A 22,620-nucleotide genomic window follows, 5' to 3' on the forward strand; every position below is an offset into this window, starting at 1 on the left:
ACAGGCAATAGATAAAGAGGGCCATAGGGAAGGAACGGTGAGGGTCCCTCTCTCACTTTCCAGGGAGCTCCACTTAGGAAGCACCATCAGCATCAGGAGTGATAGTGAGGTCGTTGATAAAGACTAGTAGGGGACACTCGGTCATGTGAAAGGATTTCAGAGACTCTTTTAGTGAGATTCTTAACTTCCCCAGTTGTATGCATTGTGAGACTTCCTGTATCCACCTGCAATGTGTTGCGGGGAGGCATGTTTCCATTTGAGGTGGATAGGGTGTCTGGCTAACAGAGTGGTGGAGGCAATGACACGCTGTATTGCAGTGGGTATATTCTTAGATGTGGGGAGGACGAACAAAGCAGTCAGGGTGTTTGCGTCTATATTTGTGTTGAAGGCCTGTTCATGAGTTTTAAATACATTGGACCAAAAGTCAGCCCCGGGCATGTGCAGAACATATATAAATGGTCAGCTGGAGATTGCTTACATCTATTACAGGCATCGCTTCTATCTGGGAATATATTTCCCCAATTTAGCGTAGGTGAAGTAAGCTCTGTGGAGCACCTTGCACTGCAGTAAGCCATGCCTGGCATATATAGATGACGAGTGTACCAGGCCGAGCTCCACTGACTGTCAGAGATATCAACACCCAAGTCACACTCCCAAGACTCCTTGAGAGGTACAGTGGGGGCCAGATCCAGGAAGTCCATTTTATCATAGATAATGGATATCAAAGGCTTTTGATCAAAGTCGAGGGTGAGAAATCGGTCAATTGTCGATTCTGGGGGGAGGTTGGGGAAATGGGGAAACTTCTTTTGAGCAAAATACTTATTTGGAAAAAACAGAAGAGATGGTTGTTGGGCAAGTAAAATTTTACTGACGGGATGTAAAGAGATGTAAAGGATGAAAAGACCCCAACCTCATATAGGTCATTAGTGTTAGAAGACCATTCTTTGACCAACTACGGAAAGCGGAATCAGAGCAGGACGGGGAGAATAGGTGATTATTTAAACTCGGCATGTAGAACCTCTATGTAGACCATGTTGCTTCCTGAATTGGAGCCAAATCTTATTAGTGCTAATGACAACTGGGTTGTTCGAAATGTCATGGGATGCCATGGGAAGCAGAGGACCAATCACAGTGTAAAGAAGAGAAAGAGGATGACATCTCAGTATGACCCCAGGTTGTGCAGGGGCCAGAAAGTTGGCCCAATAAAGGAGTTTATTAATGTTACAGTCCCAAAAGTAGTGGCAGAGATTCGAAAACATTAGGCCTCCTTCAGATTTGGGGAGCTGCAGAATTGATCTCCTAATACGGGCATAAAGTAAGTAGCCTTGAAAACCGATGGTTCTCGAGCCTAATGGCCAATAGGGCAGGAGCCTTCCTTTGACATGACGCTGGTATGTCGCAGGGTCTTAACCCCAATCCAACCCTTAATGCTGAGTGCCAAGCAGGGAGGCATCGGGTACCATTTTTATAGTCTTTGGTATGACTCGGCCGGGGATTGAACTCAACAACCTCCCAATCTCAGGGTGGACACTCAGCCGCAAGGACACTGAGCTGGTAATACGGGCATACAAGCTTGTTAATTCAGCTGCCGATCGAGACTAGTGAAGAAGGATTTATTACATACTGGGACGTGTTGTAAAAGATATAGAAATTTTGGTAGAATTACATTTTTTATAAGACTTACACAGCCCGCAAGGGACAGGAGAAGGGAGGCCCACCTAGATATTTCCAACTTACATTTGTCTGGTAGTGGTTGAACATTTTTGAGAAACAGATCCTTGAAAGAGCTTGTGACAAACACCCCTAAGTATTTGAACCCCTCCAACGCCCTCTTAAAGGGAAATGTGGATTGGGGAAGTATCTTCACCAGTTGGTTTACAAAAAAAAAAGCATTTTAGTTTGTAGCCTGATATGCAAACAAACTGATCTAAAATGTACAATATTGGGGGAAGAGTCCTCTCTATGGGGTTAGAAATGTATAAGAGAAGGTCGTCCACATAAAGGGAACATTTATGGACCAGGTCGTGCCGAGAGATGCCCTCAAACCTATCATGGCTTCAGAGCCAGATAGCAAGAGGCTCGATAGCTACATTGAACAACTGTGGTGAATCCTTGATCCCGTGTTGTAGAGGAAAAGGCCATGATCGAATACCCTTGGTGTGAACAGATGTAGATGGGGAAGCAAAAAAAGGAATACACAAGTTGAATCCAGGAGATACATTGAGAATCAAAGTCAAATTAAAACAAAAAACAAAAAAACAAAAAACAGGTAATCCCACTCCACCCTATCAAAGGCTTTCTCCACGTCAAGTGTTACTAAGATTGAGTGTTAGACAGGGGAGAAAAAATCATATTAAGTAACTTCCTAGTGTTAAAAAAAAGACTGTCTCCCTAACATAAAGCCTGTTTGGTCCAGCAGAATTATGGCTGGCAATACATGTTGGAGGCGGAGGGCCAGTATTTTGGCCAGTATCTTACAATCAACATTTAAAAAGCAAAATTGGTCTGTAGCTACTGCAAGAAGTAGGGTCCTGATCTTTCTTCAGAAGCAAAGAGATGGACACCAAAGACAAAAAACATTGCTGGTAATCAGCCGTACTGTGTAGAATATGTAGAATGTAGAATACGCCTTGTAGAATTCAACTGTGAAGTCGTCAGGACCATTTTGCATTCATTTGATCTCAATCTGTATCTCTAAGGTGGAAATGACTCAATTCCCTGGCGATGGTTTCGTAGATTTTGTGGTATCTACCACTGGACATTTTATTTTGGGGAATTCATCTGGAGGCCCTGGTTGCACAAGCCTGTTGAGCTAGGACCTTTTTCCTCCTGGTAAAAGAAGCGTTGGCTGGATTGTCTCAGTTGTCTCTCAACTATGCATGTCATCAAAAGGTCATGTTCCGAATGTAATATAATTCTTTTTTGATAAAAAGGATGGAGGAGGGGGAGGAGGAGTATGTTCCATCAAGCATGAGAAGTTCATCAGTGATTTCTGGCAGCCTAGCCTTCTCAATCTTTCTCGCCCGGCAGGCCCAGATGGATTTGGTTGTGAATTCTACAAGGCATTTCATAAGGTACTTGCCCCGCTTCTACTCAGGATGATCAATGACTCCATTAAAAATAAAGTATTTTTCAAGATTTCTGAAGACCCTGTATGAGGCTAATATCTGTATCTTACAAAGAGGAAACTGAACCTGGAAGTTACAGGCCCATTGCTCTTCTTGACTTTGACCCAAAATCTGTCACAAAAATACTAGCTAATAGACTGGGAAGGCATTTCATCAATCATACACCCTGGCCAAACAGGATTTATCCCAGGTAGATTTTAATTCTGCAATGTGCATCGGCTCCTAAACAATTCATATGCCAACCCGGTAGGGAACTCCAGAGTCGGCCATCTAGTCCTTGGATGCGGAAAAGGCATTTGATCAAATAGAGTGGCCCGATGTGTTTGAGACACTTCAAAGATTTGGGTTTGGGGATTATTTTATTGCATGGGTCAAAATGCTGTATCTCTGCCCAACGTCCTCTATCCTTACTAACAATGATAGGTCCTTTTGATTTCCAGCCTGGAAAACCGGGTGAGTCTTTATGCAGATGACATACTGGTATACCTTTCTAACCCAGAAGCCTCTGTTCCTCACCTGTTACATTTTATTAAGTCATTTGGCAAGCTCTCGGACTACACAATCAACTTGGGTAAAAGTGAGTTTATGCCTCTATCTGACGGTATTTTTCTAAATGCATTTTCCTTAATGCTTTACCATTTAAACTAGTATATGATCACTTTACATACCTGGACTCAAAATACCCTGGAACCCATAACTTTTATTTCAACTCAACTATGCCGATATGGTCACAAAGCTAGCTGGACATAGAGAAGTGGAGGATTCTACCCTTATCTATGATAGGCCGTATCAACGCGATCAAGATGGTATCTCTCCCTAGATTTTTGTATTTATTTCAGAATCTCTCAATCTTCCTCACTTCAGCATTTTTTAAGAAGTTGGACTCCATTATCTTTCCATTTGTTTGGAGATATAAAGCTCATCGCATATCGAAAGTGCATCTGCAACAGTCAAAAACTGAGGGAGGATTAAGCCTTCCTGTATTTCGTAACCATTTCTTGGCAGCCAACGCTAGGGCTTTATCTTATTGGCAAAGGGGGTTTCCCAGGTGAGGCACCATCTAACAGTGGATTATGAATCAGATAAGAGTTAACAAACAGCCAAGTGCTTCTATACATACTTTTTTTTGCCATCTCAGATGGACGGGGTGTTTGCTGTCTGGAGGGACAGGGGACTTACTACCCTCGGTAGGATGGTATATGGACAAACAGTTTGCATAATTTAATCAGTTACAAACAAAATGTAACATCCCTAACTCCCACTTCTTTCGTTATCTTCAAATTAGGCATTATGTCAAAGACAAAATTCCAGATTTTGAAACACTTGATATCACATTTTGTGTCCCTATTTGCCTCATCTGTATCCACTGACCTGATCTGAGGGAAGCCTGGTCCACTGATCTTAATCTTGAGTTGACTGACGACATTTGGAATGAAGATTTAGCTATAATCCAATCTTGCTCAATTAATGTCAGGTACAAATTGAACCAATTCAAAGTCATCCATAGACTCCACTATTCAAAGACCAAACTACACCGAATTTATCCAACGGTTTCTCCACTGTGTGACAGATGCGAAAATGCAGATGGCTCTCTAGCGCATCTTTTCAGGCTCTATCCTCATTTGCAAAAATTCTGGTGTGAAATATTTCAGTGGTTTTCCGGGGTCGATGGAAGGGACATTGGATCGTATTTCACACTTTGTTTTGTTTGTTTGTGTTTGCTCTTTTTTGCTGTGTTTGGGTGGTTTGGCTGCCATATGTTGCTCAGAGTGACATAATCATCCACTTGGTGGTGAGTTGAAGCAAAATTGTGGAGTAATGAAACGTTAAACAGATAAAAGTTACGGGAGCGAGACTACTCGACGCGTGTCTACTCCATCATACCCAACCGGAAGCCCGTGAACACATTATTTACACAAATCGGGGTCATCTCTGAAGTAAGGGTTGAAAGATGCTGAACTATTAGACACTATTTCAAGTGTTCAATCAATGAACACAGTCTCATGCTATGCACTAACTTGCCAAATAAATAAGTACACCACATCAATAGAGGGTATCCAATAATGCAGGACAACCTGAATGTTATACACATTGTATTTCTGTCAAACACATGCAAACACACGCATGCACACACACGCACACACACACACACACACACACAAACGTGCACAAACACACAGACTCAGTTAGCATGCAGCACCTATCCTCATTGTCCTTCATCATCCTCACTTCTCTGTCCGTGACAAATGTGTCACTGTTTATTTCACCTTTATCTCTCTCTAACACACTCTAGCTCTCCTCTTCTCTCCTGTCTCGTTCTCCCATTTCAGCTCATGTTCTCATTAGGATGTAAATTTGCTTTATTGTTGGGCCCAGAATGACTGACAGAGGTGAAAGAGGGAGAGAGAGGGGGGTTAGTGCTCATGGACTCAATAATGATGTAGGGAATTCAGGGAGGTGATAGCAGCAGCAGTTTTACAAATGACCGCAGTGAAAACACCACTGTGTTCGACCACATATCCCTTCTTATATTCCCCCCTCTACACAGCCATTTGCTCCTTTTCTTGACACCTCTCTGGATCTTTATCTTACACACACACATACACACACACACACACACAAGCACGCACGCATGCACCCAAGCACCCACGCATGCACACACACACAAACACACAAACACACACACACACACACACACACACACGCACGCACACACACACACGCACACACACACACACACACACACACACACACACACACACACACACACACACATACACTTAACACTTCACATTGGCCACTAGATGGCAGCAGAGAGTGTATCACTCCATCAAACCTGGCATGACCTTTTGTCCTAAACCCCAGCATAGCTACAGTTAGTGGTGGTACAACACACCTACCACTGCACTGTTTGTGAGTCATCAACATTATATTGAAAGAGACAAAAGCAGCAAGCCAACATGAGTCAACTGATACAACTGTGCCCTCATTAGGGAAAAAAACAATGATGCAATACAATAATATTTATACTTTCTTCCCAAATCCACGGTTTGGAGTATCGGTACCGCCACTTTAAACCACAGTTTATTTTGTCTCTACATTATTAGTGTTCGACAAAAACGTACTCTATATATAATATAACACTTTAATGAACATCTCAATCTGTTCAGGTAAGGTAATGTGCAGGTAATGCTCTCCTGAGGTGAGTCATTTGACACTACAAACTCTCTTCAAAAGTCAAAACATACATAGGTGTGTCTCCTATTCATGTTGGGCTCCCCCCGACTTTCTGTATCACTCTCCCCCCTCCCCCTTCAGAATCATTTACCTAAAGTCACGTGGGGAGTGACTTCTGTGTGGTGTGTGTGTGTGTGTGTGTGTGAGTGTGTGTGTGTGAGTATGTGTGTGTGTGTGTGTGTGAGTGTGTGTGTGTGTGTGTGTGTGTGTGTGTGTGTGTGTGTGTGTGAGTATGTGGGAGTGTGTGGGAGTGTGTAAGAGAGTGTGAAATGTCTCACTCTCGCATGAGTGATGAGGGTTGAGTATGTGTGTGACAAGGCAATAATGTGTAAGTTCATGTGTGTGTGTGTTTATATGTGAGGGCAATTGTGTGTGACTGGCATAGTGTTCTTGCTGTAAATGTGTTTGTAAATGTGTGTATACATGTGTGTGTGTTTGTATGCGTGCGTGTTCGTGCGTGTGTGTGTGTGTGAGTGAGTGAGTGGTTGTGTATAGGTGTTTATAGCTGCCTGGAACTGCTTAGGGGTTAAAATGACAGAGGAGATTGTCCAGTAAACCTGTTAGACTAGTAACAGTAACCTCTGAGACATAGCAAGGGAGAAATTACAGGTACTTTAACTGCATAGAATGTCAGAGAATAACAATGACAACTACATTATTATTTTTTTATTTTTTTATTTGTGTGAAGACGAAGAGAATGCATTATCAGTACACACAAATAGTCAGTGATGAGATAAAACTATGTCTATTATAGATTTCACTCACCGATTCAGAGCCAGAGAGTGAGAGAGAGCCAGAGAGTGAGAGAGAGCCAGAGAGAGAGAGCCAGAGAGTGATAGAGAGCCAGAGAGTGAGAGAGAGCCAGAGAGTGAGAGAGAGCCCGAGAGTGAGAGAGAGCCAGAGAGTGAGAGAGAGCCAGAGAGAGAGAGACTACAGTAGAATGAGGTCATGATTCTGCGTCCACCTGACTGAAACCTGAGGCTCATCACAATCATCGCCGATTTCCTACAGCCCTCCCACGCACCGCTAACTGTCATCTGAAAATGTTTCTGCCTGAGAGCCGAGTCCACCTAAAAATAAAACCTGTAGTCAGAGTTGCCTGGAAGCCCATCCTGACTGGGACGAGGCCATGTATACCACACCGTGACTCACAGCTACATTCTAATCACTTCTGATCCCTACCTTCAGCCAGTCAGGAGATAGGCATCCTAACGTGTTGATTCATGGAGAGATACACATGATTTGTGACACGGTCTGGTGAAAAGGTCTGCATGGCGGCAATTCTCAAGTCGCGCAAATGACCAAAACGCTTCTCTTTTTCTTTTCTTTTCTTTTTTTTCCGTTCATTTTCAGTTTTTTTTGTCTTCATATTATAAAAGTTTAAGTGTTGATGAGCCCACTCAATTTAACAAACAAAAGTTTTAGGATCACTGCTGCTGACAGCAGCAATCCATTGCAATGATGAGTATGGTGAGTAATCCCCACTACTACCTAGTTAGTGTAGAGTAGTGGGGATTACTCACCAAATCCATTACATTGCAATATTTTGGCTTGACTAGCAAGTGTGTCATTGATTTTCAACAACATTGACATGTATTTACATTTTTCAGAATAACAGTCAGAACATTTGCTCGGTGGTTGCCGACTTGTTCCTGCTTTCACCAGCTGCTGTCACATTTGAGAATTTGATTCACTGTATCGTGTCCTGTCCTGCATCAGGCTACTGGGTTAGTGATAAATGGCTTGTAAACAAGTTTTAGGACGTGTTCAAATGCAAGGACTGTGTGATCATCTAATTATGTGTAGTTATGTGTTTTTAGCATGTTGCTTAACTAGGGTTTTTCCTGCATAGAGATTATGAGGCGGCCGCCTCCATTACATTTCTTGAGGCCTCCAGGCTGGAGGCTCCAGCTCTCGACAAAACTCTGATGGTAGTATTTTCTACACTTGGATGCTAGTTAGAAGGTAATCATTCATGTTACTGAACGAGAGGCGGTACATTTGTCAGGTCTGAAAGTAGTGCACAGCCAGGGACCGGTGATGAAGAGAGCCAGGCGAGTGCCGGACCACCGGACGAGAGTGCTGGACAGGGGTCAAGGCGAGGATATTCATTAGCCAAAGTCATTAGTAGTCTAGGCTAGTGTAGCCTACTTTCGACCAAGATCGCGTAGGCCTCTAGGTACCCGTAGGCCTACTCTACACAAACACAATTACATTATTTTAACGTCACTTATTGTGGTTTTGATCCACAATGGCTCAACATATTTACGTGGCTCAGAAATTACAGGGAGGGCATGACATGTGACTGCAGCCGTCCACAAACTACTAAGTTACAAAAAACAAATATAAAATAGTTGTTTATTAAAACAGAATTACCTTGTTGTGTCTTTAGGGAGGACACTGTAGCGTGTCATAGCAACCACCCTGTAACAGGGCCACATTTAGCTTTTATGTAAAGAGAATCATTATTTATTTTGCATTTCATTGTATTTCAATCAATGTTGAACAGGGCACCTTTATTTGTATGTAGGCTATACACACAAAACAGGACAAGAGCAAATCATTGTGTGTTGATGTTGACTGCTCAATGAGAATAAACATTTGAATGTACAGAATGCCTGAGAGCCATATATTGCATTATATTCCATTATATTTTGAATGGCCATCTGGTGCCTGAATATTGTGTTTTCCTTTACATAAATAATGACATTTCCACCATAAATTGATGCAGAAAAGGCACAAATCAGTGCATACAAATTCACCAGAATGCAAGAAATTAAGTGTTTGACGCTCGTTTAAGGACCCCCTGACAGCCCTGCTTCATGGGTCCCCCCGATGTCAAACGCCACTGGTACCACCTCCGCCTCATTTTGAGCCAGGAAAAACCCTGGCTAAACATGTAGTTAGATGTTCATAGCAATGTTCTTTCTTAGCTGCTAGCTAGCTACCAACGCCATGGTAGCAAACATGTTTGTTTTGATTGAGATTTGGAGGTGTACCAACATTCAAATAAGCATATCCTCTTCAACAATTTTATATATTTTTATTTCAATGAATGACACATCATTTGAAAGCTTACAATCTGCACTTTCATAATTCATGTCAGGGTGTCGGACTCATTTTTCTCTTCCATAATGTATTTAAAATGTCAGTAAAGAATGTCTTTTCAATGTTTTTCAATTGTCTTTTCAATCTTCTTACAGAGTAAGAAACAAATGAACTACAGCAAAGTACTAATTGCAGAAAGAGGAATGTAAGAATGGCCATGAACACATGTCTGCTATCTCTACTTTGATAACAAAGAGGATCAGGAAGTAGAGTGGTTTTAAACTTCCTGTTGCTATTCCAGACTGGTTCTCCCTCTGTGTAGGGACATCCACAACATCTCTTAATTATTCATTCATACATGAACAGGTATTGTATGAGGACAAATGATACAGCCTTCTCACTGTCTCCCTCGATTGTACTCCACAACATCAACATAAACTCTTGGTAACACAGTTTTTAGGATTGATTGATTGAATTGTATCCCCCCTGTGTGTTTGCCTGCTAGATTCCTTCCTTGGCTGGCACAGCAAGTCAGTCTGTGCCAGCACAAAGACCTCTTTGTTACCTCGTTTTAGTGAGCAGGCTACAATATAAGATGTGCAGAAGCACCTGGCCATGTTGATGTCAGACAGAGAACCAATACAGTGAAGCACCTCACATACACATGACATGTAGTTAGAGTTTATTAGTAGTAGTCGATCATTATTATAACACCTGAGTCAGTTGCCAGACTCGGTTGACTTTCAATATCGTACCCTGTAGCCATCCGTGCATGTAAATACCACTCTTGGTATTTGAATATTGTTTTTTTTCTGTCAGAGCATGTAGTCAATGATAGTACGAGACTGAGAAAGGGAGATTGTTCATAGGTCAGTAGTAGATGTCACATGGTCAATGAATGTTGCTCTGATTTGGTGGGGAGCTGCAATGACATTGTCCTAGTAAGAAAGTAAGTAAGTAACGTTTATTTATATAGCACAAATGTACAACAACAAGCAGCCACCCAAAGTGCTTAACAGATAAAAAGATAAAACACTAGTACAAGAGAAAAACAAGATAAAATACAGATAAAAAAGATCAAATACATTAAAAACAAGGTGCAATACAAATAAAAGTGCAAAAAGTGCAGTGTCGGGAGGCGGGCTCACCACAGGTCAAAGGTCAGGGAGAAGAGATGTGTTTTGGCTAGTTTTTTAAAAGCCTCAATGTTCTGGGCGGATCTGATGTGGAGGGGGAGACTATTCCAGAGCCTAGGGGCTGCTTTGGAAAAGGCTCTATCCCCTCTTGTTTTTAGTTTAGTCCTAGGGACCTCCAGAAGCAGTTGGTCAGCTGACCTAAGGGCTCTGGATGGAGTGTGGTGTCCTGAAGAAGAAGTGCTGTTTCCATTCAATGGCTGTTTCCATTCAACATTATGAAGTGTGTTATAGATCCTCTATGATCTGTATGACCAGGGAACACTTTACATGTTAACTAATCATGGTGACTAATCAGGGAAACTTTTAATTGCCAACTTTGTTGAGATCACTGCAAACATTTCTGATTTGCACATTAGCTTATTCAAAATGATTTGGTAAATATTGCCTAAATATTTAAGTTGTAATCTGTAATTCATACAACAACAAAGAAGGCTCCCTGCCACCTTTTTTGGTAAACAGCTGAGGGATGTGGCTGGAGAAAGTTAACCACTCTCAATATCATAGACAGGGCTATGGATGCAAGGACTGAAGATCCATGAGATCAAAATGATAGTTTTAACCATGTGTTGAAGCTATACAGTGTTGGTTTACAATTGTAAAATTGAGTAAAACAAGCGTACCCTATATGTTGGGTCTGATTCGGTAAGACAGTTGATTTAAGCTCATGAGGCATTTATACGTTATATTCTTCAATAATCGATGGCTACAGGCTATAATTAATTCAAAAATGTATATACCAATTACAGGTTTCCCCTTAAAGGTGAGTGATGTAGTATGCCTATGATCACGTTCAATATGTTATCTATATTACATTTCGTGAGCTTAGAATGATAAGGTTCTATCTGACTAGTTCAGAGATATTGAGCGTCAAAGTTTTTACATTCCATTATGTTCTGTGAGATGGAACTTTTGTATTTTATTAATTACTAACTCAAAAATGTCTAAAATTACTAACACCTAACGTCACGATTTGTTATCTCATCTTCATACTTTGAAGATTCGTTAAGTAATAGAACGATATCACATTGAATGGTGGTGGTCTGTTTTGCATTTCGCTCATACACACAGTGACATCATGAAACTTCAGGTCAACCAGATACTGTGGATGAGGCCGAGGAGCGAAACTGCGCGCGTCCCCGCCCCCTGCGCGTCCCCGCCCCCTTGGGAGAGAGCGATTTTATAAAGCTCGTCCTCGATAATCCCTCATTGCATATTCAAGGTGCGGCTTTGAAACAGGTGTCTAAAGAAAATAGCTCCTTTTGCATTTTAGAAGCGAAACTTCAACGATAGGTCAACGTTTTGCGGACTACAGAAATATTTCTAAGATATTTTAAACAGAAAACGAACTTATTTTGAAGACAATTTTGAAAACGGTTTGTGCGGGATTACCTTTTGAGCAGGTGGACAATAAATTCAGCAACAAAAAACTCTGCAACTACTGCGTTTTTTCCTTACTTAAAAGACTTTAAAATGGCAAACTCAGGACTCCAGATTTTGGGGTTTGCCCTTTCGCTACTGGGTCTGATCGGGTTAATCATCGGCACAATCTTGCCCCAGTGGAAGATGTCAGCTTATGTGGGGGACAACATCATCACTGCGGTGGCCATGTACCAAGGACTGTGGATGTCTTGTGCATTCCAGAGCACAGGCCAGATACAATGCAAAGTGTACGACTCAATTCTACAACTTGACAGTAAGTGCTGAATCAGTTACAAAGGAAATGTTCATGTGATGCACCATTATACTAATAGGTGTCTAAATCTAAGCCACTCCTTATGACTTTTAGCCTACATACACATGAGAATGAGCATCTCATTGTAGGCTAAAGGCTTTTTGTAACCATAGCCTATGTGTTCTATTATGTGGCCCATGCTTTGAGTTGATGCACTTGTTATCCCTGTGCTATTCATTAACTAAACATCCTGTGCATGACTACCCAGCCTCTTCACATTTCCTCATAGAGTTTCCTATATTGCTCAGGTAGCCCAGCCAGTAGGCCCATCTCGTGCCCTGCAGGTTCCCTCTGGCTAACCTGTGTTCTTTAGAAGACCACTCCCTGTTATCTCTGGGAAGGAGCTCAAACAATCTGGAAGGAATGTCTTCACTGTTGATTCATGGACATGGCTGGGTTGCGCTGTTACCAGGGTAATGATTATCCCTGATAGTCATTGTCCTGTGTCCTGGTTAGTGTTTTTTGTTTTGTTTTTTAGTGTCTTTTGTTTTGTTTTGTTTTTTCTTGTTTTTGTTTAGTTTTTTCTTGTTATAACTATTTCTTTTTTCACATGTTCGAAATAAAGCTTTCATTCATTCATTCTGGTCGTGCCCACTTACGTGGATGGAAAAACCCTCATACAGCGCCGGGGGCAGGGGCGCGGGCTCTAGGCGTGATTGATAAACATCACTAGTCTCTGTTTAGTCAACACCGCAGTGCATCGTGACAAAATGTCGGTTGGTGGTGTCTGACAGTCTCATTTAACTTGCAAAGTCGGCAAAAGGGCGCACTTAATTACCACTCTACCACGTTATACCAAGTACTACAACTGACTTTCCTACTCCACTGAAGACACATTATATTTTTGTTTCACTTTGTAAGTTCTTCATTTCATTTGACAGTTAAACTGAGCCCATTTGCCCTCTCATTTCCACTCATCACTAGTTTCAGACCAGGATCCCATGTGGATGAATGTCTGTGGGCACTTGTGCAATCAGTAGGCCTACAGCACATACCAGCACAGAGAACATCACTCCTGTAAATCATGTCTGCATTATTGAGCAACAGCTACATGTTACTGACCACCATCTCGATGCTTGCTGTCCTGATTAATTCCATGGCCCTATAATGCTGAGTGTTTGATTTGACAGAACTACTTGTTTTCTGTCCCTGATATGTTCTGATCGGCGGTTCGAGCCCCGGCTGGTCACATGTCGAAGTGTCCTTGGGCAAGACACTGAACCCCAAAATTGCTCCCAATGAGCAGGCCGGCGCCTTGCATGGCAGCTTGCCGCCATTGGTGTGTGAATGTGTGTGTGAATGGGTGAATGAGAGGCCATTGTAAAGTGCTTTGGAATAAGGCGCTATATAAGTCAGTCCATTTACCATTTACCTTCCCCATCTTTGTGTTAATGAATGCCTGTCATCAGCTTTGTCTCACTACTCACTACTGTTGAGTTCAGTGTGGAGGCTACGTAGTGAGTGCCATCCATTCCACTCATAGTTTCAGATTCTTTACCCATGATGAACCTGTGTAGTTATGCATTGCCTCTGTTTGCTATCACTTTCCGTTTATGGGAGTCTGCTTTAGTGGCTGTAAAACCATTTAGTGTTTGACTTGCGTATCAACATTTTGATAAAGCATATCGCTTTATTGACACCTTATCACATCTGCAAACATGAGTACAAGCGGCAGTTATGATAAACATAGTGTTATCAAAGCTGTGGTCAGATATAACAACTCAACAAATAATGGCTTTGATATCCATTCTATTGAGTGACCGTGTCATTAACAAGGAGATGAATTGCCAACAGAATGAGGACTTGTGGAATGTTGTATTATAAACTCAACTAACCCGTTTACATTTTACAACATGACTTTTCATGCTATGGTGGTTGGTGCTAGTAGGGAGGGTTTTGTTTTAAGGCTACCATTTCATGTTGAGTGTTGGAGTTTGTCTTAGGAATGGGTCCTAAATCAGCCAATCATTCAAATGTATTTGTAGAGCACTTTTCTTTTCATTTGTGAGGCCATTTTTGATCACTTTGCTGACTTTGTAGCCATTTTGATTTGAGCTCTTTTGAATGCCAGGTGCAAGCAAACTGCTTTCTGTATGTTTAACCAATGGAAAAGCAAGACATTTCTTGAGTGGCAAGGCTTGGGAGTGTTTCTGTCTCAGTGAAACCTGAACTCCCCCATCTCTGCCATAACTGGTCTGGCCTGTTCCTGCCGACTGAGCTGGTGAGGGGGAGGGGAGGCACACACACACAAACACACACACTCACTCATTCAACCCTTGAGGGTTTCCAGTTGGAGCCGGTTTCTCTTGACTACAGGTGCATTGGGAGAGGGAGTGGTTCAGGCAGTGAGACAGAGGATTAGGAGTACAGTGTAGTAGAATGATTTATATGCATGTTCACAATCACACATTGTCCCAGGTTATTGAGTGAAAAGGCCATCAACCATAAGGCAATTTACAATACACACAGATACAATTGGTTTTAAAGTATTTCAGTCTGGTTACAAAACCACTTAAACCGCTGAGTTCTCCCAACAGATCTTTGGTCAGATGAAACTACATGGTCGCGTATTTGACTAGGCAGTTTTTACTCAGTTTTTAATCATTTCTTTCTATGAAATAATACACTTTAAAAAGAGGTTGAATTCAGTGGTACTAAAGCATGTGCTCTGATTAGGAGGTTACTATATTGTCGTGCATGGTCTGAATGCCCTCTTTGGGATGGATTGATCTTTGTCACTGTTAATGGGAACACCTGTTGAATAAACTCTCTTCAACCCCTTCAGGTGCCCTCCAGGCGACGCGTGCCCTGATGATCGTGGGCATCATCGTGACGGTGGCTGGCCTCGGCGTGGCTACTATGGGAATGAAGTGCACCAACTGTGGAGGAGATGACAAGACAAAAAAGTCTCGCATTGCCATGGCAGGAGGCATCATCCTTCTGATTGGAGGTGAACTACCTTTTTAAACATTGTTGTAATTTGCTATAGATTCTTTTCATGAGCTGATCATTAAATCAGAAATTCTCTCTCTCCACGACCATAGCTCTTGCAGCATTAGTTGCCTGCTCGTGGTTTGCTCACAACATCATCCAGGCCTTCTACAACCCCTTCACCCCGGTCAACACCAAGTAAGTACTGCATCTAGCCAACTGGTCTTCACCCCTATGTTCCCTCTTTTCAACTAGAATCTTCATATCCAGTTGTCCTCTATCGGGCCTTGCACTGATGCTTGTTTAAAACACACCACACCCTGCTCCTCTCCTCCAGGTACGAGTTTGGGTCGGCCATCTTCATCGCCTGGGCAGGAGCCTTCCTGGATATAATCGGAGGTTCCATGATGGCAGCTTCCTGTCCTAGGGGCAAAGCATCTACACCCAGGTACCCCATCGCCTCCACCCGACCCCCCAGCAGCACCAAGGAGTACGTCTGAGCAGTAGCGCCCCGTGGTGCCAGGAGGCTGAAGGAAAACATCCAGATCAACATCGGTCCAACACAAGATGGCATTTAGTTCCTGCCAATGATAGGCCTACTTAACATTCTGTAGGCCTACGATTCTATAGGCCTTCCTGTTTGTTTTTAACTACTTGTTTTTATTTTATTTTTAATATCCTCTGTTACTTACTTGATATGAGGATGCCATTGTAAGAGAAATCTGCATTTTATGTTCATTTGTATTGTAGAGGACTGCTCATAATGTTTACCACTGTCTAAAGGAGAGCATATAGTGAGTGAGTCAGCCTCAGGGAGAGCCTCTGCTTTTTTACCCTCCTCCTCCTCCTCCTCTCATATCATCACTCCAGTTCTCCCATGTGTGTTACTGTAGCCTACATGAACAGGCCAGATGATTGTAAAGGTGAAAGGACCGTAATGTTCTGGCATTGTATGATGTGACCTCCAACCCTCACCCAACATCTTTGAATAGCCATATCTTGGTATTCTAAGATGTAACTGTGCCTTTTTGTGTAAGTGTGCCTAAGTGTGTAAGTGTAAGTGTGCCTTCTTTTACCTGATTATGCTAGATATCTTGATTCCAATGAATGAGGGGGGTGACGCAATATGACAAAATCAGTAAAGACAGTTGTTTTTGGTGCCATTGTTTTTGTTCCAGACATGTTTTTTTGGGGGGGGGGTTATTAGTGGCTCAGTTTTATGTAAGGACAGACGGAGCAGAGTCCTCTGAAGATCATTACAGTGTTGGCCACTAAAGACCCTGCTTGAAGGAGGACATCTGTTTAGATAGATTAGTTTTCCCAAGGTCCAGTGATCAAGTGCCTGAGAGTAAAGTTGGCGGGGGGGTCTTATTCTCTTATCACCTGGACCTTGCTAAAACATCTCTTCCCTGTAACTTTCACTGGGTTTGCTGGAGTTATGTACTGTATACAGTGGTGTACTGACGTCACACGTGTTGTAATCTAGACCTCTCCCTCAACATCAACAATAGGATTGTGAACTATAGAAATCTGTTTGATCGATCGAGTAGACAAGACTTGCTCTCTAAGCTCTCACTGTGTCAATGAAGATTTTCACTTTGAAGGGAATTTCTGTTATGTTCCCAAGAATAGAGTTATAATACTTGCTGCCACATTATAGAATATTTAACATTTTTTAAGAGGTTGTGTTTTTTTTTTGTTTTTTTTGTGATTTGCCTTATGTAAATAAAACAAATGGTGAAATTGTACATTGTTTTTGGCTTACTGAAATTACTTTGTGGGATTTTTGTTCTGAAAACAGTGTTTCCACAGTACTTAAACCTAGCCAGTACTTTCAAATCTATGAGGGGCCATCAAGAACTGCATAATGGGTATGGGGTGTAGAGATGCCACTAGGGGTAGTGGTGGTCTAGTGGATAGTGAGTTGGACTTGAGTTGGACTTGGGATCGGAAGGTTGTGAGTTCAAATCCCGCCTGAAGCCACACCACTACTAGTGTGCCCTTGGGTAAGGCACTTAGCCCTCAGTTACTCCAGGGGGAATGTCCCTGTAATTCGTAATTGTAAGTCACTTTGGATAAAAGCGTCTGCTAAATGACAAAATTAAATTATTATGCCCAAGAGTAGTGACAGCATGAAGGGTGCCGTGTAGTTAACTATGGTGGGACTTTCTATGAGCTGGAAAAGCATGGACCAATTGGATCAACCCATGGTCTTCAATAGACTTATGTATGTATAGATTGTAAATGGATTTCAGGTGCAGGACACCTCTACAAATCTACTGCCAATAAATGACTGACCTGACACAGCAATGTACGTGGCCGTGACACCTGCGAGTGTCTGTGAAAAACAGATCTCCTGCTATGATTAGTTTGGGTGTCCTTATCAGCTGTCAAAAGGCTCTCTGTGTGCCTAAGCTGTCATGGCTGTTAACAGAAGCTCTGTCTCTATTTCAGACTCTTGTGCCAGGTAGTTCCACCCATTGTGGTTTTGGTGTTTTGTTGCTATGCCATCTGACGGATCATAGGACAGCCTCCGCAGTGCACAGCACAGTTATTAGAGCTTGAGCTGCATTTTTATGTATGAAAGGTGCTATATAAATAATGCTTATTATTATTATTAGGATGAGGGGTTAGACACTGGAGCTGCACTCCAGCCAGGGCCGGCCGCTGGCATAAACAGTCTATGCGGTTGCTTAGGGCCACAACCACTAGTAGGGGCCACACTTTTGCTGTCGATTTAGCTCAAGCTACCACCTGCCAATCAAAAACTCTGCTACCCCTGTCGACCAATCACCCGTCACTCAAAACCTCCACCCCCCCCCCCCCTGACAAAACGTGGAGGTGGGGGGGCACAAAAAAATCTTGCTTAGGGCCACAGAAGTCCTTGGGCTGGGCCTGACTCCAGCACAGCAGGTGACAGTGACTCACCCACAATTTATTTACACCTACTCAAATCACAGAAGATGAAGAGGACTACATGGCGTTATATTCTGTATAATCACAGTTCATTTAGGGGAGTGTGCTCTCGAGTGGTTAGAACTCTATGGTATGATATGGTTTTGGTGTGAGCATGTTTTGCCTGAGGCATTATGCACCATCCCGAATAGCAAACAAGTGTTTTTGTTGTAGGTAGCATATTCAACTAAACAGAACACAAACACAAAACAGGTTTTATTTCAAAATGAATTGCAGATTTAATCAAGTCTACACAAGAATTGTTTGAAGAGCTTAAGGCAAGTGAGACAGGTGAATAAAAACTTCTGGGCAGGGCACTGTTTGTTCCTTTGGCTTTATCGCCATCTTGTGGTGCATATCAAAATCATCCTAACAATGCAGCAATAACATTTCAATACGTTTAAACGATTCTGTTTGATGAGTAGGAGAATCTTCTGAGCATGGTATGTTAGATCAGTATTGTAATATGAAGTCCTCAGACTTAAGTGCATGCAAGAAGTTGGTTACATTTAGAATGTTGGAGTTATCCAATCTGCAGAGGTACATATTACAGCTCAGGAGTACCAGTAGTCTAGCATGAAGAGGCTAAGTACCCAATGGTTCCACACTAAAAACGTACACATATCTTATCACAGTTGGACCAGCCAGGTGAGGGCATTATCATAAGCAGATTGTAGGCTGCAGACTGTAGGAAAGGTCACAGTGACAACCCTTGTCCCTTTGGTAGAATTAATGTGAAGTTTGACTATGTTGTTCTAAGCTAAGGCTTTGATTATGACATGTTGCTTATTACCGATATTAACTACAATAAATTAAAGATTGTCTCAGTCTTCACATTGATTCATACAGAAAAAGTAATAAATAATGATTACATCTATTACATTATTACAGGGAGAGTGTTGAGGACCATCAAAGGCTAAATCATCATATCTTTTAACATAATGTGAAATAAAAGAAAGATGTATCGATACAGTATCTGAATACAATGCTGTTGAAATACTGTACTCATGCTGAACGGCCATGATATTCAAGGGATGTAAACATGGATGAGATGCATATTTGTTTTTGCCACTAAGACAGCTATTCTCACCTTTACATTTAGGTGGAATACGACAAACACACACACACGCACTCACACTCACACACACACACACACGCACACGCACACGCACACGCACACGCACACACACACACACACACACACACACACACAGTTACAAAGTTACAAAAGTAACCTGTTTTGCAATGAGACACCCATTGGGTGAAGCAGTTGGGGTGGAGTGTTCCAAAGGCATAAAACTATAAACAGGTCAACACATTTTTAGGGGGCAAATCTTCATAGGGGGGCAAATCTTCATAGACCTCTAGTGCTTTTGCTTCAGCTTGCTCGGCCTCACATCTATCCTACTTGCTCCATCTCCAAAACAGCAGCTCCAGTGCAGGTTTTTCCTCTATTTCGTTCAACACCTTCCTGTGTCAAGGAAGCACTAAACTACAGGGGATGCACATGCTGCTCTTGTAAACTGCGTTGGGCACCTGAACTGGGTAGGTACTCTCCAGGTAGTATATCCTAGAACTTAGTTACAAATTAGCACATTGAGTCTAGATAGTCTCACAGTGTTTAGGCAACAGGAGAGAGGTTCAGTGATATGGGGAAGAGAGGGTCATTGTTGTTCATGATGTCATCCAAATCCTCGTCCTCTATGACCACTGTAAAAAAATAAAAAATAAAAAATAAAAGAATTATGGAAAAAAAACATTTCCACATTTGTGTGACAATTGTAACATGATCCGCTTGAGTTAATCAAGCCTTCATAAAAAAAAACTTTAGGAAACTATGGATTCTTTAGAGATAATGTCATAATATTAAGGATATCATCCATTATCACTTAAATTTGACTTGCTGAATGTGGATCTAATGCACATCATTAAATTACACTACATATAGGCCTATACTGTATAGTGCCATGGTGTGGCTAACATTTGATCTTTAAAATACTTCAATGTGAGGTTATTCGTTAGGAGACTATTTGCCTTTCATTTTAGGAACAAATCTAGCCTCATTAATTAATCTTCGGCTTCATTATTCTGCCGCACTCACCTTTCTTCGACCGTCCGATTTGCCCTAGCTTCGGGGCCCGTTGGCCCAGTCTCCGCTGGGGGGAGTCGAAGCTCAGCGCGCCCCTGTTGAATCTAGTCCCCAAACCTGGCACCTCACCCGGCTCCTCGCGTGGGCTCACTGGGCTGGGCTGGAGCACACCGGAGGGGGGTAGAAGCTCCGGCATTCCCACCATACCATACATTTCCCTCGGTTGAGTTGCGCTCTCACGGGTGGTCTCAGGCTCCGTGTCCGTATGGAGATGTGTCGACACCTTCTCCTCGTCCTTGCTTCCGCAACAGTACAGCATGCAGGAGACGGGCCGATATGTCCGTGGCGAGGATGAGATGATAGATATTGTTGTCGCGGTCTGAATGCAAATGGAGATTATGACAGTATTGACATAAGTCAAGAAATCAACTGGACACATTTCAAACTTCTACTCTATTGATCGGGTGTTATTTGATGTGGGTGAAATGCAAAGACCATGAGATGGTTTTCATAAGAACATGCAGTGCAAAAACTCACGAGGCAAACAACTATAAAAAAAAAAAAAAAAAAAAGACGCGTCCTTTATACTGAGTAACACTGATTTTGTTTACGTCGGCAGACAAGACGCTCTGTGCGTTCATACTATGCGCAAACCCTTTACGCTATTCTTCCAGTCGTTGGCCGAATGATATTGTACATTGTCAAACTAATTTGCCGATGGCATATGAATGATTCAAGTAAAATATGTGTATTAGCCTACATTAATTCAAACCTTAACCAGTGGTTAGCAGCACGAAGGGTCCTCTTCACAGTTTCCCCATTGCAATATGTTGTTGTGTGCTTTTTAGTTGAACATTTGCCCACTCCCAATACGCACAGTTTCTACGTCTTAAAGGTATAGTGGACCCGCTATGATCACGCACCGAATTGTCATAGCGCACCGAATTGTGAAGAAATGTTGAAATAGTCTAAATGAATGCGATTAGCTAATGTACTTTCGCTGTATACTGTTTTTCTTACTATTATTTTTAAATGACTAGACTTTTTAAATAGGCACTACATTTTATAAACACTGTTATATATGTCTGTTTTTATTGTATGTATGTGACCTATGTGTGTTTTTAATGTGGATAACGTATTCATGAACTGCACAAAGCCTGTCAAAGGAGAATTACAGACAATAAAGCAATCTTGAATCTTGAATCTTGAATCTTGTATGCACAATGCCTAATGTGTATCAATGTATCAATCACGCCCAACTCGAACTTCAATAAATACACTCTCTCTCTATATCGTCCTATGTTGACAAGCGAGTTTGGTATTGATCTTTAGGAGTCCCATTGTTAGCCTAATAAATGTAGACCATTTATTTTATTTTATTTTGTATTGCCAAAGAGAGTAAGTGGTAGGCCTATTTCAGTGATGGCTTGGTTATAGCTACTCAATTGTGTATGTCATGTCACATGTGTCATACCTTTTGTGTAATGTGTTGATATATTAATTATTATATTCTATATAATATTTTCCACATTAAATGGGTCAGTGTATTGCTGTGTATCTTATACTGTAACAGCCTCACCTCTTTCTGTCTCTCTATGCTGTCAATAAATAAGGACCTTAATCCTTGTGTGATGTAAGTGTTCAGGTCTGACTAGCTTGGGCAGTTCTCAGATTGTTTGCCAAGATGCGCTTGAGAATCACATTCTTCTTCCAGCTCTCATGACAGACATTACAGCTTTCAAAAGTGGATGTCCACAGATCAGTCCCACTGCTCTCTCTCACAGACACATACACACACAAGGTAAGAGATTAATAATTTGTGTAATGTCGAAGTAGGACAATCAATTGTTGATTTTAGAATAGATTATAGATAGCCTAATGATGGGCTGGTTTCACAGACAAGGCTTAAGCCTGGACTAAATCACACTTTCAATGTAAAATATCCATTGAAATTGCTTTTTAGTCTAGGATTAGGCCTTGTCTGTCAGTTTCACAACGATACCATGTTTTGGGGTACAATATGAGTTATTATCATCTCCACAATATGTATGGTATAATTGGATTCACTCTGAAGATGGAATTTCAGGCTCTGTTGAACTTCAGACTCTGTCTTAGCCAATGTTCAGTTAGTTTACCTTGATGATGGTTTTGTCCATATATCTAAATGTGTCTGTTTGAACAATGATGATCGGCGGTATTAGTCCCACTTTTGGAAGTTAAACTGTCTCAAGAAAAACTCAGGCCCTGAGTCATGTATTAAGAATGTCCTCTAATGAATGTCCTCTTTGTAGATAAGACGTCACC

General features: G+C 41.8%; 1 protein-coding gene across 1 annotated transcript; it reads left to right on the forward strand.

Moving 5' to 3' along the window:
- Nucleotides 1–12,079: 12,079 nt before the first annotated feature.
- LOC308156422 (claudin-7-B-like) lies at nt 12,080–15,772 on the forward strand (the record flags this gene model as incomplete). The annotated part of the gene is made up of 4 exons (XM_080529761.1): nt 12,080–12,302; nt 15,127–15,291; nt 15,386–15,470; nt 15,610–15,772. 4 exons carry the CDS (start codon nt 12,080–12,082, stop codon nt 15,770–15,772), a joined length of 636 nt encoding a protein of 211 aa, XP_080385887.1.
- Between the last annotated feature and the right edge of the window lie 6,848 nt (nt 15,773–22,620).

Source organism: Nansenia antarctica, assembly GCF_963989245.1.
Source record: "Nansenia antarctica genome assembly, chromosome: 4".
In the NCBI taxonomy this organism is placed as follows: Eukaryota; Metazoa; Chordata; class Actinopteri; order Argentiniformes; family Microstomatidae; genus Nansenia; species Nansenia antarctica.